This window comes from Leptosomus discolor, chromosome 1 (assembly GCF_034619465.1).
Source record: "Leptosomus discolor isolate bLepDis1 chromosome 1, bLepDis1.hap2, whole genome shotgun sequence".
In the NCBI taxonomy this organism is placed as follows: domain Eukaryota; kingdom Metazoa; phylum Chordata; class Aves; order Leptosomiformes; family Leptosomidae; genus Leptosomus; species Leptosomus discolor.
The window spans coordinates 147,574,077-147,590,583 of NC_141391.1; the positions used below are offsets into that span (position 1 = coordinate 147,574,077).

The 16,507-nt window shown below is 38.9% G+C and overlaps 1 protein-coding gene across 1 annotated transcript in view; it reads right to left on the bottom strand.

Moving 5' to 3' along the window:
- Positions 1-16,507, bottom strand: part of PIK3C2G (phosphatidylinositol-4-phosphate 3-kinase catalytic subunit type 2 gamma) — a 205,741-nt gene that overhangs the window by 134,998 nt on the left and 54,236 nt on the right. Inside the window, exons 11-12 of the mRNA XM_086466907.1 lie at positions 13,076-13,198; positions 5,142-5,273 (exon numbers count right to left, since the gene is read on the bottom strand). Coding sequence (XP_086323033.1) covers positions 5,142-5,273; positions 13,076-13,198 — 255 coding nt within the window. The remainder of the gene's footprint in view (positions 1-5,141; positions 5,274-13,075; positions 13,199-16,507) is intronic.

Consider the following 16,507-nt stretch of genomic DNA (forward strand, 5'->3'; position numbering starts at 1 on the left):
TTTGTACAGAAACATGAAAAGTTGATAAGCAGTAATCCCAATGCCCATTTGATAAAAAGTATAGTGGCTGCCCTGTATATCCATTGGCTAGTCATGTTATAAATCAGCACACCACAAGACAACTGTCAGAATAGTGAGAGATATTACTGGAATTTGGGAAATAATGTACATTCAGCAAATCTAAAATGTACTAAACATCTGTTCACTAACAACTTTTTAACAATACAAAAAAAATAAACAGGCCAAATTCTGGAAAACATTTTTAGGTATTGTGTGGTTTCAACGTGGGCAAGTTATGGATAAGAGATTGCAACAAGAAATCCTAAATAATAAGTAATATATTTTATTTAAACAATTGGGTTTTGCTTCTACTTTGTTATATATGTCTGATATACTCTGCTTAGTCAGTAGTTTTTTAGAGAAGAACTGGAGTGGTAAAATCTCAGAAAATAGCTACAGCCTTTTGATCTGGCAAGGGACTTCGTTATGGTCTTGCCCAAAAGCACAAGAAACTCTTCACAGCTCTTGAAGCAGATTAAAGGAATTTATATACTCTAGATGTTAAAATAAACTCAGTTTTTCCTAATATTCAGTTCAAACTAAACATAAAAAATTAATCTATGAAGGAGAGAAGCGACCATACAATGACAATAGTAATTTTGGAAGAGAAAACAGATATTAGATTTACAGAGAGAAGTAAATTCAGAGTCTTTTAAAATAAAATGTTCTTTTGCCCTAGGGCACTCAAAGATCAAGATTCCTAAGTAATATCTGGGAATAACCCAAAACTGATACTTTTTTCCCCTTGTCTTTTTAACATAAGCCACAAACAGCTTGAATGGAATCCCTGCGTTTTGAATCAGAGTAAGATACAGTGGGACAAAAATGAGGAACTGTATTTTTAAAATGTTTTACATTTATTTTCTTTTTCCAATGTTTAAAAACAACAAAAAAAATTCTTTTAACAAGCATCTGAATAGAGAGGAAGCCGCCATTCTCTGTCCTCATATTTGCTGACCCTGTGAAGAATGGCTCAGTGACCAACCAGGACAAGGATGTTTGATGACCCAGGCAAATACCTCAGGGCTAGTGGCTGCTTCTAAGAGCTTATTTCTGTCCTTTCCCCTATAACTTAAATCCTAGGCATGAGAATGTCAAGACTTTTTTAGAACCCAAGGTCATCTCAGAAAGTTTTCTTTTGAGATAGTGATATTTTGCAAGTTAGAAATGTTTTGTCAAAGATTTTCTGGTCAGATTTCTTTAACATCTTTATATACATTTCAGAGTTTGTTCATTTAGAGACCCTAATATCATAATCTCTGCAATAATACAAGGTATTCTTGACATATTAACATGACACTACAGATACAAATCTTTTTTTGGTACATACTTTCAAGTTCAGAAGTACTGTACTGAAATAAGTCTTGAAGTTTAGTTGTATTCCAGCAGTGAGGTGAGTGAAGTCAGGCTCGTTGTTCAATTTATTAATGTTTTCCACAAAATTGGTGAATCAAACCCAATTATTAACTTTTTAATTTTTTGTGGAGCAGGAAAAGGACTCTCAAAGTCCTTCTGTTGCTTCTCAATTACTTCAACTAACTGATAGCATTACCTATTAAGAATAACCTGACAGTTTTAATTCTGCTACTTTCTAAGCAGGTAACTGAGAACTAGCTTGCTCTACCAAAAATAATCATGAACTTCCAAAGAAAAGGAAAAGCAGGCTGGGTGAATGTTCAGATATTTTCAAGTTTCACGTTTCAGAAGGAATTTCAGGGGTATCTATATTTTTAAACCAGTCTATCAAATGAAATCATGGTGAATGAATAATTCTGTGGAGTTGTGATTGGCTAAAACAGGAAAAAGCATTTAGGCTTCTTTGTGTTAGTAATTACTATAATTGTAAATGACACGGCTATCGGATTAGGGGGTGTTGAACATGCTATTCCTAAATCATTCCTCCCCAACAACTCGACTTTTATTTCTGCTTTGAAGGGTCATTTCAGCTATGATCTCTACAATTATATAGCAGATGAAAGGAAAGTAGCCCTCTATCCTCTTCATTGTGCTGATTGTGTGTACCATGACAGAATGGAGCCATTTTTCAGTAAAATTTCTGAAACTGTCTGGGTGACTTGGAGATCTACTTAATGAAAATCGACATGTTTGCTCCGATGGTATAAATTAAAAAACATACATCACAGTGAGCTGAGTGCTTTCAGGTCTTCCAAAAATTGTTCCGTTGAGACTTGAATGCTGAAAAATTAATAAAACTTCTAGTACAACACAGGTCCACAAGAACAGGATTCTCGTGTATTCCCTTCACCTCGAAAGGTGCCAAAGTGCTTCCCTGCTAAGTTATAATGCCTAATGTTCTGCTTCTGAATGTACTCAGCACATATCAGCTTGCTGGGGATGAGGACATCCTAACACTTCACTTCAGGTTAGATTCTCAGCCAAGATATTGGCTGCACTCACAGCCGAGAAAGCCAGTTGATCCTGAGCTGAGTCAGAAGAAGTGTGGCCAGCAGGTAGAGGGAGGTGGTTCTCCCTTTCCCTCTCCCTCTCATGAGACCTCTCTTGGAGTACTGTGTTCATCTCTGGGGCCCTCAGCAGAAGGCAGACATGGACTTCCTCAACTGGGTCCAGAGAAGGGCCACAAAGATAAGCAGGGGGCTGGAGCACCTCTCCTATGAGAACAGGCTGAGAGAGTTTAGGCTGTTCAGCCTGGAGAAGAGAAGGCTCCAGGAAGACCTTATAGCGGCCTTCCAGTACTTCAAGGGGTCCTCCAGGAAAGGTGGGGAGGGACTCTCTTGATCAGGGAGGGTAGTAATAGGATGAGGGGTAATGGTTTTAAATTGAAAGAGATATTAGGAAGAAATTCTTTACTGTGAGAGTGGTGAGACACTGGCACAGGTTGCCCAGAGAAGGTGTGGCTGCCCCCTCCTTGGCAGTGTTCAAGGTCAAGTTGGATGGGGCTTTGAGCAACCTGGTCTGGTGGAAGGTGTCCCTGTCCATGGCAGGGGGGTTGGAACTAGATGATCTTTACGGTCCCTTCCAACCCAAACCATTCTACAATTCATTGTGTGATATTCCCTCTATCTATTTCACACTAAGCACCAGGATGGTAGAAATACTTAAAGTAAATGGTGTTCTCCTAGAGAAATTGACTGCTCTTGGCTTGGATGGGCATATGCTTTGCTGGGTGAAAAACTGGTTGGATGGCTGAGTCCAGACAGTTGTGGTCAATGGAGTTAAATCCAGCTGGTAGCCGGTCACGAGTGGTGTCCCCCAGGGCTCAGTACTGGGGCTACTCCTGTTTAACATCATTATCAATGATTTGGAAGAGGGGATGGAGTGCACCCTCAGTAAGTTTGCAGATGACATGAAGTTGGGTGGAAGTGTTGATCTGTTTGAGGGTAGGGAAGCTCTACAGAGGGATCTAGATAGGCTGGATCACTGGGTCAAGGCCAATTCCATGAGTTTCAATAAGGCCAAGTGCTGGGTCCTGCACTTCGGCCACAACAACCCCCAGCAGCACTACAGGCTTGAGGAGGAGTGGCTGGAGAGCTGCCAGGCAGAGAGGGACCTGGGAGTGTTGATTGACACCCTGCTGAACATGAGCCAGCAGTGTGCCCGGGTGACCAAGAAGGCCAATGGCATCCTGGCCTGTATCAGCAATAGTGCTGTCAGCAGGAGCAGGGAGGTGGTCATTCCCCTGTCCTCAGCTTTGGTGAGGCTGCACCTCGAGCACTGTGTCCAGTTTTTTGCCCCTCTCTACAAGAAGAACCTTGAGGAGCTGGAGAGGGTACAGGGGCAGGCAACCAAGCTAGTAAAGGGTTTGGAGCCTGTCTCATATGAGGAACGGCTGAGGGATCTGGAGCTGTTTAGCCTGGAGAAGAGAAGGCTGAGGGGAGACCTTATCACTCTCTACAACTACCTGAAAGGAAGCTGTAGTGAGGTGGAGGTCTGTCTGTTCTCCCTGGTAACAAGCGATAGAACAAGGGGAAATGGCCTTAATGCACCAGGGAAGGTTTAAGCTTGATATTAGGAAGAATTTCTTTACTGAAAGGGTTGTCAGGCATCGGAACAGGCTGCCCAGGGAGGTGGTGGAGTCACCATCCCTGGAGGTGTTTAAGAGACGGGTAGGTGTTGTACTTAGGGGGGTGGTTTAGTGGTGTTGATAGAGCTATGACAAAGGTTGGATTCAATGATCTTGAAAACAGAGTAATCCTGAATTTTCTTCTGAAAAGATGGAAAAAGCCTCTAGCCCAGTGCAACCTATTTTCTAGTGTTTTAAGCCTCTCAGATTAAAAGTTCAATGGAACCCGAGGTCTTTCAAGCATAAGTAAATTCATACATGCAATGAGATTTTTTGGTTTTGTTCTGTTTTAAACAGTGACTGCCACCATATGGAGAAGTAGATGAAGATGTCTTAAGATAAGAGCTATAAGGGCTTGAACATATGCATCTATTGCCCAGTGGGCATGGAGGGGTACAGATTCTAAATAAAAATTATGTATCATTGTAAAAGCTCAACCTAAACTTATATGTCTCAGTGCTAATAAAATATATTTAGAGCTCTGCAGAAAATTTGCCTTAGATCTCTGTTTATGCATCACTGCAGAGACATTCAAGGTTACAAGCATATTTAAACCACTGTTACATTGTGTGCTGCATAGAAAGAGGAGGTTAAAAAAGAGGAGAAAGCTTCTAAGGTGTGGTGTAGAGGGAAAGGTTCTCATTGTGGTCATCACTAACTGCCCTAATCTTAGCAGAATTAATGGGTGTGAGACCTAAGCGCAGACTGAAAAAAAAACAGCCATTGTGAGCAAGAGGATAAGTTGAGTAGGATCTTGAAAAGCTACATCAAGGCCTTTCAACAGGCCTAGAGAACTTTATTGTAAGTGTTAAACAGTTACATAAGCCAAGTTAAAAAAAATGTATTGGAAAGAAATAAAAGCTTATGGATGGGGCTCTTACCAGCACATCAAAAGCAGTTTATTGTAAGTGACTGTCACAGTCTTATTACAGCAAGATCCTGAAATGGGTATTTCTGTCTTTTTATAGTTCTCCCAAGTTGAGTGCAATACTATTCAAGAATGGTCTTTTCTTAATCTGTCATACAAAACTGAACTTACTCTTTTGGATACAATGGGGAGCATGTCCAAGCAAGCACTTCTGTATTTTTAGAGGCATTGTTTACTCCAAGTAGTTTTATTGTGAGCATAGTTTCCCTCGGAAGAGCCTTTATTCGTAGAGGAAAGCTGATTCTAAAAGAAAATCAGAAAAGAGAAAAATAAAAGTTAAAAAAATTGAGCATTGTTACCACAAGTGAGTTCTTTCTACATTTTCTTAGATGCCTTAACACATATATCAAGCTATAACTTATGAGAGTTGCACTCTGAAGGAAAAGGCAACTGACAGATCCCTTCAACACATTGATGAGTATTGCCAACCATTTACTTGGGGTCACAGTACTTGAGAACAGGCATATAAAAACTCATTCACTTCAGTGGTAACCACTAGAGCTGACAAAGGCAGGAAAAAATTAGTTAAAATTTTGCTTTAGCATTATCTTATCATTGAAGGGCTGTTCCAGAATAAGCATCCCCTAAGGGTGAACTGTAAACCAATAGTTAGTTATTTGCTACACTACTTAAGAAACTAAGAGTTGCTTGTGAGTAGATTATGATAATCACTCTCTTGTTCAGATGTGCTTTGGTGGTGTGGTATTTTCCAAACAAAATGTAAAGGCAGATTTTGTCTTAACAGCAATGCGTGATTCACATTTTTTCGGAAGAAAATTCAGATCTATCAATATTCATCTCAACTTTATATTGACCATTAACAAATCAATTGGTCATTCTATTGGTTTATAAAGATTATATGAATTGATTTAAAATCATAACTTAGAACACTTCTAATAAATAAGACACTGTCATGCTGTATGGAAAAATCAGGCATGTAACTCCCCAGACATGTGCAAGACCATATATGTTCATTTTCCTGAAGAGAATGCTTATGGTGGAAGGTACATTTCTAGCTTTTTCCATGTATATTAAGTGCAAACTTAAATTTCTCAAGTGGAAAGTTAAATTAATTACATCTTTCTGTATAAACAAAATCAATACAAGGAGCTAAAGGCTAAAAGAATTATTCTGCATTGACAACATGAGCATTAAGAAAACAAAAGATCTGCATAAACTTGAGCTTAAGAAAACAAACTAGAAGAAAAATTTAAATAATATAGATTCCATTTGATTTTCAGATATTCAATCTAGACTGGCAGAAGAATGCAGCTCAGCATTTTTAAAGAGGTACAGTCATACTTAAGCAGTAAGCAAATGTAGATATCAGTACTTAAAAAGTATACTAGCGTGAAAAACACAAGGATTAGGGGTAGCAAAAGTAAAACAAGGTAACAGTATAAGTTAAAATTAGCATAAGACTTTGCTCCTAATTCCAAATTTGTCAAAATTCTATTGGCTTTGGGAAAGTTTCCTTGAATGCACTGAGAAGCCAGTGAAAGACAGTAGATCGTTTTCAGCTGAAATTCTGAAGTACCCCTAATTAGCATTAGTGTCAAAATTTCAGAAGATTAGTCCTAAACATTTGGAAATTATTCAAATTTGCATACCTCTCTCTTTGAATAAAAAAAGCAAGACAGCAATTCCCCACTCTTTCTGATTAACATGAATAGAATTGAGAAGCAATTCTCAACTGTCTTCCCACATGTCCCTATTTATAGCTTTCAACTCTGCTTTCTCTGTCTCATGCCCTCTTCACTCATAAATAGTTAGGAACAATTGGGAAACTGAACTCTTTTACATGATATAGATAGCTTATTCTGTCTTTTTTCACTTACAGGCCAACACTCTGCCCATGTTACATAAAACTGACTAAGAATTACACTTAACTATAAAGCATTGTTAATGCTGTGAAGAGACAAAAGTAAAAAGTCGAGACATGCATCTTCTAATGTAGACAGTTGTTAACACTTCCTGTGAACTGGAGCAATGAAAAAAACACAATATCCTCACTGCAGAAAGCAAATGTTTGCTAGAGGTTCCCTAGGACACAGTATACAGCACTGCCAGATGTACACAAGTAGGAAAAGAACCTGAAAACTTTGACAAGAGTTAGACAGCCCAAGAGTTAAAGTATGGGCCAAAGAGGACCAAAATTTCCGTTCCAGTGATATGTAATACACAGAGAAGGGGAGTATCTATATTGTTTTTAAGAATTTTGATTAATGCATATCTGAGCTTATCCAGCTGGTATTGTCCTTTCTGACAGCATGAGACTGAGTCAAATGGATGACTAAAAAGAAGAAAGAGGAAATGGAACAGTGACCAGAAATAAGCCACCCTGTGGGTGAACAGTTTCAATAGTAGTTGAGAAGAACAGAGAAGCTACTCACTAAGAAGGTGCTATTCAAAGATGTTAAAATTCGACAGCTGGTTTCAAAGGCCAAGGGCCTAATATCATAAGAGCACTCAACACAGAAGAGCTATGGGGCAACCCAGGCTTTGCCCTGAGAGAATATAAACAAAATAGACAAGCCAAAAAAATAAAGAGAAGAGGGAAACCCAACGCCAGGAAAGTATCTGAGGTGATGAATGGTAGGCTTAATGTTAATTCCATATTTCATATCTGTAGGTTTAACATAAATTACGGAGGATGGAACAAGAGGAGATGGTGGAATAAATATAGTAAGAGCAACCAGTGAAGACAAAAGAAAGAAAATAATCAAGAGGTGTCAGTCATTGAAAAACGAAACTGATGAGAAAATACGTGGGCAAATTTTGGACTTTACACATTATGTGCTACGTATTATCAGTCTGTTCAAACTCTGCACCAAGGTGACAATCTCTTTTCAAATATAACACACAAGTTCTAAAGCAAAAAGTATACTCTCAAAAAAGGACAAACAGAAGAAACACTAAACAAGGCAACCTCCTTAGGTATCAAGTGATCCTCATTTTTTCTGAGAACATTCTGGAAAAGACAAAATATGATAAAAGACTTCAACAGAAGCTCATGTTTAAACACAAAACCCTATCAAGTTAAAGTTCAGACAGTAAGTGGTTAAAGCACTTGAAAACACAAACTAAATACCCGAAAAGCATTAAATAAAGTAAGTTTTTCCTTCGGTAGAAACTCCGTTCCTAGATTTCTAACCATTAAAACACTACTCCATTTTTTTGCCTTGTTTGAGTCAATCCTAATCTAAGATCAGGACTCATTTTGAATTAGCTAGGTTTCTTTTTTGGTCTGATTGATCCCAAACTGTACAGAGAATATCTGACTTCCTAATGTAATAGAAGCTCTTCCTGGTGACTTTTTACCACATGCATTTTGAATGGCTGTGATCAACTGAAAATAGCATATGGATTAGAACGAAAGCAGTGATTTAACTCAAGGCAAGAAACTTCACAAAAAAGAAACTGTTTCCTCCGTAAATGGTTTACACAAACATATTGCCTTCTGTTTCAGAAAGGTGATGTTATAGCCAAAAGATAATGAAAACAAACACAGCTTGATTACAGTTTTGAGTGACTCCAACTTCTACGATAGAAAACAGTACCGCTTGATGACATGGAAAAACAATTACAGCAATACTTACTTCATTAAAATACTCTAGTTTTAATCAATTCCAGCTTGAATTCTTGCAAAAAAACATTAATTAGTGTTTATATTGTAGGAAAGCCAAACCAGCCTCTTCCTGAGTGAGTTTTATATTATGCCAGTTAGGCACATAGCACCTTCAGTGGTAATATGGCACTACCTCTACAGTTCCTTCTCTCTCTGTATTTCAAAATATTCTGAATATACTGGTTATTCTGTCAAGTTTGGTGCTGTTTCTTTATTCTTTCTTAGAGGGTTAGCAGCACAAATATCAGAAAAGACACTTTCTCATTATAGAACTGTGACAACTATTTCATATTCAAAATAAATTAAAAACAACATATATACTTCCTTCCCGCATATTTTCACACAGAAAAGATCATAGAATCACAGAATAGTTGGAAGGGACCTTAAAGATCATCTAGTTCCAACCCCTCTGCCATGGGCAGGGACACCTCCCACTAGACTGGGTTGCTCAAAGCCCCATCCAGCCTGGCCTTGAACACTGCCAGGGAAGGGGCAGCCACAGCTTCTCTGGGCAACCTGTGCCAGTGTCTAACCACCCTTGCAGGAAAGAATTTCTTCCTAATATCTGCTCTAAATCTACCCCCTTTCCATTTAAAACCACTACCCTTCATCCTATCACTACCCTCCCTGCTCAAGAGTCCTTCCCCATCTTTCCTGGAGGCCCCCCTGAAGTACTGGAAGGCTGCTATAAGGTCTTCCTGGAGCCTTCTCTTCTCCAGGCTGAAAAACCTCAACTCTCAGTCTGTCTCACAGGGCAGGTGCTCCAGGCTCCTGCTCATCTTCATGGCCCTCCTCTGGATATGCTCCAAGAGGTCCACGTCTCACTTGTGCTGAGGGCCCTAGAGATGAACACAGTATGCCAGGTGGGGCCTCACCAGAGCAGAGGGGGAAAATCACCTTCTTTGACCTGATGGTCATGTTTCTTCTGATGCAGCCTAGGATATGGTTGGCTCTCTGGGCTGCAAATGCACATTGCTAGCTCATGTTGAGCTTCTTTTCAGCCAATACCCCCAAGTAATTCTCCACAGGGCCACTCTCAATCTGTTCTCTGCCCAGCCTGTAGCCATGCTTGGGATCACCCCAACCCATGTGCAGGACCTTGCACTTGGCCTTGTTGAACTTCATGAGGTTTGCACGGGCCCACCTCTCCAGCCTGTCAAGGTCCCTCTGGATGGCCTCCCTTCCCTCCAGCGTGTTGACCGCACCACACAGCTTGGTGCTGTCAGCAAACTTGCTGAGGGTGCACTCAATCCCACTGTCCATGTCACTGACAAAGATGTTAGACAGCGCTGGTCCCAGTACTGACCCCTGAGGAACACCTCTCATCACTGATCTCCACTTGGACATTGAGCTGTTGACCATGACTGAGTGCAACCATCCAGTCAATTCCTTATTCACCGAGTGGTCCATCCATCAAACCATGTCTCTCCAGTTTAGAGATACGGATGTTGTGTGGGACAGTGTTAAATTCTTCGCACAAGTCCAGGTAGATGATGTCAGTTGCTCTTCCCTTATCCACCAATACTGTAACACCATCATAGAAGGCCACCAAATTTGTCATGCACAATTTGCCCTTAGTGAAGCCACAATGGCTGTCACCAATCACCTCCTTATTTTCCATGTGCCTTCGTGTAGTTTCTAGGAGGATCTGCTCCATTATCTCCCCAGGCACAGAGGTGAGACTGACTGGCCTGTAGTTTCCCAGGTTTTCCTTTTTTCTCTTTTCAAACAGGGGTTACGTTTCCCCTTTTCCAGTTAGCGTGAACTACACTGGACTGCCATGACTTCTCAAATATGATGGATAGTGGCTTAGCAACTTCATTTGCCAGTTCACTCAGGACCCGCATACGCATTCCGTCAGGTCCCATGGACTTGTGCTTCTTCAGGTTCCTTAGTTGGTCTCAAACTGATCTTCTCCTACAGTGGGCGGTTCTTCATTCTGCCAGTCCCTGCCTTTGCCTTCTGCAACTTGGGTGGTGTGGCTGGAGCACTTGCTGGTGAAGATTGAGGCAAAAAAGTCCTTGAGTACCTTCAGCTTTCTCCATATCCCAGGTAACCAGGTCTCCTGTTTCCTTCCAGAGAAGGCTCACATTTTCCTTAGTCTTCCTTTTATCACCAATGAAGATCTGGCATCACCATCCTACCTAATATTCTGAGACTATACCAAAATCATACTGTGGTAAGCATAAAACAGTAGTCAGTTCCTGTCTTTATGCAAAAACATTAAATTTTGTGGTTAAGTGCTGTGTTAGATTTGAAATAAGCACAGAATCTATTGTCATAATCTCAACATGTTCACGTCCTGCAGTAAACGTCTGCTTTATAAGCATCTCTCTTCTGATTAGAATCTGCCCTGCCAACCCAAGAACATTTTAGTGATTCAAAGAAAGGGAGAGAAGCTCTATCTGTAAAATACTCATTTGACGTCTTTATTTTGACTCAAAAATAGCATCCATTCATGAAGTCTAGCTCTGGATACAACCCAAAACATACAAAAATAATGGCATATCTGGCTACCTAGACTCTCAACCTGTGCTCTTGGACCTCAGGCCATTACGTCCAAGAAACCTCCACTCATATTTTGAGACTTACACAAGTCCAGGCCAATTGCTTTGAGATGGAACATATGTGAATACATTTGATGGTTGAGGGAAATATGAAAATCCTGTCAGACAGATATAAATTGTGGGCTTTGTACGTTGGAATTTATTTAAATTTGATTTTGAAAATTATTTTTGAAACTCAGGCAACAATAAAAAGTAAAAAGGTGCTCTAAAACTAATACTATTAAATTTCATTCAACTCAAGATCTTGTTTCTTATGTTAAAAGCCTCTTACAAGCATCTACAACCTATGAAATAATTTGGTCTGCATATTTAACTGCTTCTTTTTCTAAAAAGCTTTTTGATGGAATTGTAGAAATTTACAATCGATTTTGCAGAGGGAGAGGTTTAAACAGAAACCCTGAAGCTTCAGTCTGATTTCTTTACATTTTCATGGAAATGGAAGAAGAGCAGAGTTTCTGTTCCAGTTATGCCTAAAGAATTTAATTCTATTCTATCTTCTTATATTTTGTTTTAGAAAAACATAGTGTAAGATGCATTCCACAAAGGCATCAGCTCCTTTTTAGAAGTCAAAAATGCTCATAAGCAATATAATTCTTCCCCTATGCTTCAATTATAACTGCCTATATATACCATAAGATAGTATTTGACCAAAACTTGGACAAGGTGAAAATTCCTATAGAGCAAATGGGAATGATCCAATTTTTTTAAACACAAGGATAACACTTACTTTCCAATCATACTAAACAAATGTTCAGCGTTCAATATACAAACTCCACAGACTCAGCTGAGGTACCAAAGCAGATGTTAGGCCCTAAAAGAACTAATTTGGATTAGCAGAAATGCACCCATTTTGTTTCTTAACCATAGGGCAGACACACTAAACTTCCCGTATCTGTCCAGGAGTGCTGTGCAAGAAGGCTATGCAAAATCTCCATTAAGATAGATGTGTAAAAGGTTTGACATAAAAAGGCCTTCTTTCTTCCATTTGACCAGCTTCAAACTGTTGTGTGTCTTAAAGGCAAACAAAAGTTATGAATTACTCTGGTTTTAATTACAAATTTTAAAAAAACCCCTTGCTGCCTTTGTTCAATTGTAATGTAATCAAGCTGCTTTCAGATTTAGAACACAGTAAACAGTGATGCAAAACACCAAAAATTTCAAAGATTTTAAATATAAACATGTCATGATTGGAAGCTGGAAGAATACAATATTACTGCCAAATCATAAAAATTGCGTACTTCTCTCTCATCTATTGCAAATACGTTTTTCATCTTCTTGTTGCTTTAACCAAATGTTGTTTGAATGTGTGCTTTGCTTTTCAATTGAGTCATTTTCCTTAAAGCAGACAGGCAGGTGACAGGCAGTTGGTAGCCCTTACTCTAAAATTCCAATCTAAATCTAAGGTCTTAATTTTAAAACTGCAGATACTTCTTCGAAAAAAACCCAAACACTACAGCCTTGTTCCTTCTGAAGAAAAGAACCCCTAAAGTAACGTTAGCTCTCAAGCTGGATTGGATACCTATTAGAGGTAGATGCAAAGGTCAGAAGTCCTTAAAAGGGAACAGAAATACAGCCTTTGGTTGTGTCTCTTTTCAGTTTCAGTATTCCTCCAGGGTGACTCCAGTGAATGAAAGCAATTCTCAGACCAGCTTAGTTTAGCCTCATTCTCAGACTTAGCTTAGTCCTGTTTCTTTTCCTCTGTCTACCCCACTGCTTTTCAATCCCACCTCCCTAAGTTTCTCTGAATTTTGTGGAGTTTAATTTGCTCAGAAGAAGATCCATAATAAAGATGTGGGTATATACATGGCGTAAATGATGTAAACATACATTAAACACAGATCAAAACTTACTTCTCATTCCAGTCAGTCAAGAAAAAGAAGGATCTTTTAATCAGTATATTTTTGCAAATCTTCACTTGACATATTGTCTTCCCAGCATAAGTCAGTGAACAGGAAAAAGAGAAAACTTTGTAGCTACAAAGGGGGAAAAAAAAAAATATTAGTTGTAATATACCATGTCCAGCAAAGTAAATTTAGGCTAACTGTTCAGAAACTTTTGAAGATCCTTCCTTACATGCAAAAAGAATTAAAATAATGAATCTTGTATGAAGGGGGGTGGGGTGGGTTATGTGTTTATTTTGCCTTGTTTGTTTTTATTAATGTTCTGAGTTCAAGAAAAGTACTTGACACCTAGATTCTTTTCCATGTTTTTGTCATTAAGACTAATTGTTTTAAATTTATTATTGCAAATTTGGACATAATTTTGGAGTGTTACAACTTGCTCATCATACAACTTCAGTCAATAGTGAACTTATTTATACTTACTTTTCCCAGTCTGCAAAAAGGGGAATCTATACATTCATTACAGCATGTTGGCATTCTTCAGATACTTAACCAACTAGCTTCATAGTGTAATTTGGGTCTGGGGCTATCTGTTGGTTTCATGTTGTTCTCAGCGAAATCTTATAAAACTTTAGTCAAAATAGAGGAATAGCATATAATCAACTAATGCTCTTAATTAGTCTTGTAACTTCCAGATCTTCCTGCCACTCTCAGCTTTAGATGACATTCTGATGAACATAGGGAACAGAGTCAAATCTGAACAGGAAATTTAAAGCGTTTGCAGATTGAAGGTGCCTGGCTTTGCCTTATTTACAAGAATGATGGTTGATCTCTTCCAGAACATTATAATAATTGTTATAATTTTTGTAGCAGATATGCTTTTTCTTTTCCTCTCTCCTTTTTCTTGTGTGGGGTTTTTTTTTTTTTTTTTTTTTTTTTTTGGGGGGGGGGGGGGGCTGTTTTTGTTTGTTTGTTTTGTTTGTTTTTAAATTCAAAGAAAAGGACATGGAATCTCTAGTACCTATGAGGTACATCAACTTAGAGAAAGGAAAAAAATACCTTATAAGACTAGGAAAAGGTTCTATTCTTAAATATGGCATCTTTCCTCTAGAGTCTAAACATTAGAAACAGTTGAAAGATAGTGCAGGAAATAATAGCTTTTAATACAATTAAATGATCAAGCATTCCTGTTTAAACAGAGGTATTGATACACAATATACAGGCATATTCCTGATTTATATACCACAAGGACCTAATCCTGGAAAGATTAATGCTTACACAATGCTTCAGTCTGACTGAAGTCAGAAAGATTGTTCAGAGTGCAATGCACTTCAACCCATTTTATGTCTTTGCAGAGCATTTTGCCTAGGTAGCCTCCCTGTGAGTTCAAAGGCATGACCGTACAGCCTTGTCCCAAAGATCACTTCAAATCATCCAGATGTAGACAGGAATCTGACCGGTTTGGGCTGTAGAAACAATGTAGCCAAACATGAAGCTAGCAACATTATGCCACTAGCAGCAAATAAGGCACATCTGCTCAGGATTTAGAGACAGAACAACAGACTGATAAAAGAAACAAGGAGGAATGAAAATACCGTAAAGAAAGCAAGGTCATCAGTTTTGCAACATTATTCTGCAACATTGCAATGTCTGTACCTATTTTTTTTTTAATAAGGATAGTAAGATAGGAATAAGAAATTGAGAGCATAAATACAAAAATTGACAAAAAGCCAATCCACAAAAGTGAACTCGAGACGGATTTGACAGAACACTAACATGATTCTGTAAAACATAAGACAACCCACTCTCCCTTATCCCCAATGATTAAAAGAAAAGCTATTTATCAGGTAGTGATACGTACAGAAAAAAAAACAATGTAAGACAGACAGTAAGGGATGTCAAATTCTAACATTATAATACATTCATTGTACATAGAATAGTTTAGGTTGGAAGGGACCTTTAAAGGTCATCTAGTCCAACCCCCCCTGAAGTGAGCAGGAACATCTTTAGCTGGATCAGGTTGCTCAGAGCCCTGTCCAACTTGACCTTGCATGTTTCCTGGGATGTGCCTTCTATCACCTCTCTGGGCAGCCTGTTCCAGTGTTTTACCACCCCCATTGTAAAAAATCTCTTCCTTATATCGTCAGCAAAATCATAAAATATGACGTTTGGGAAAGGGAAAACATGAGCCATGACGTAGCCAACATGAATTCATGCAGTGCAGAAATAAGAACAGGGAGTACGCATGTGAATGAAGCTAGTACAAGTATTTCAGAAAAGTGGCAGTTCATGTTAAGAAGTCCATGCTAGCTATGGATATTGGAAAGACTGGAAAGGTAGATTAAGGAGGAAGAGAGAGTCTCATTTTCACATGCTTGTACATAGCATTCAAGTCATCAGTGGCCTTTAGGCCATATGAAATTTCACATTTTTCTAGTAAGACATAAAACGCAGTGGGAACAGTATAACCATCAGAAAATCAGGATAGTGATTATAGTTCTGTATTTATTACCTTAACTAATGCAAATTCTCCTAGATGTTTATTAAACTGCTAATTACAGCTGATGATGTATAGTACACTCTCTTGCTCACAGCAAATGATCCCACTGTTTTTTAATCATTCATTTGGAATTCAAGGTAAAGTAGGAGCAAGGGGAAAGTGTTAATACAAACTTGAAGAACAGTATTTTGACTTGCAAAAATAATGCTACCAGACTGTAGTCACTTGTCCTGCTTTGATCAGACTGGGGTGGTAAGGGGAGAACACGAGTTCTGCCCACAGTAGGAAAAGCAGCTATCTGAAAAGGCAACTAATTTGACCAAAGAAACAATGCAGAAGAGAATACTTCAATCAGCTTTTTATTAAAGTTATCTCCCTCTTCTCTTTCCTGTGCTATGCTGATATACTAGGTATACTTGGACCTACAAACTATAGTTCTTTTAATCACCATCCTTAAAGAAGATTGTCAGTGCACATGCTTAGCCAAGTAACGTGGTTTGAAAACACCAAGGGCAAAAATTGCTGATAAAGCCCTCATTCATATTTGGTTTAAGTAAAAGCATCCCCTTGTTTAACTTGGTAAGCTGACCTTCAACACTTCCAGTTACTTGTACTGCAGAGACCACTCCAAACTCACTCGGCGTGCACACACCCTTTCCTCCCTTCTGCTGAGCAAGTCGGTCACAGAAGCATTTGTACACATACCCATCAAGGCCAGTGCTCTGATGTTGCCTATATTTCTATACTTCCACGCTGGTCAAGGGCAACCATCTAGGCCACCTCCTTGATTCTCCATCTATTCATGGGACCTGGAAGTCTCCAAGACAGTCAAGCTTAAGTAAACGCACTTCATGCTAGAAAAACTGTGGAGCCACATCCACTTACTCAGTCTCCAACATTAATGTAAGAATATCACCAAAGCAACAGAGGTAAACTAGTAC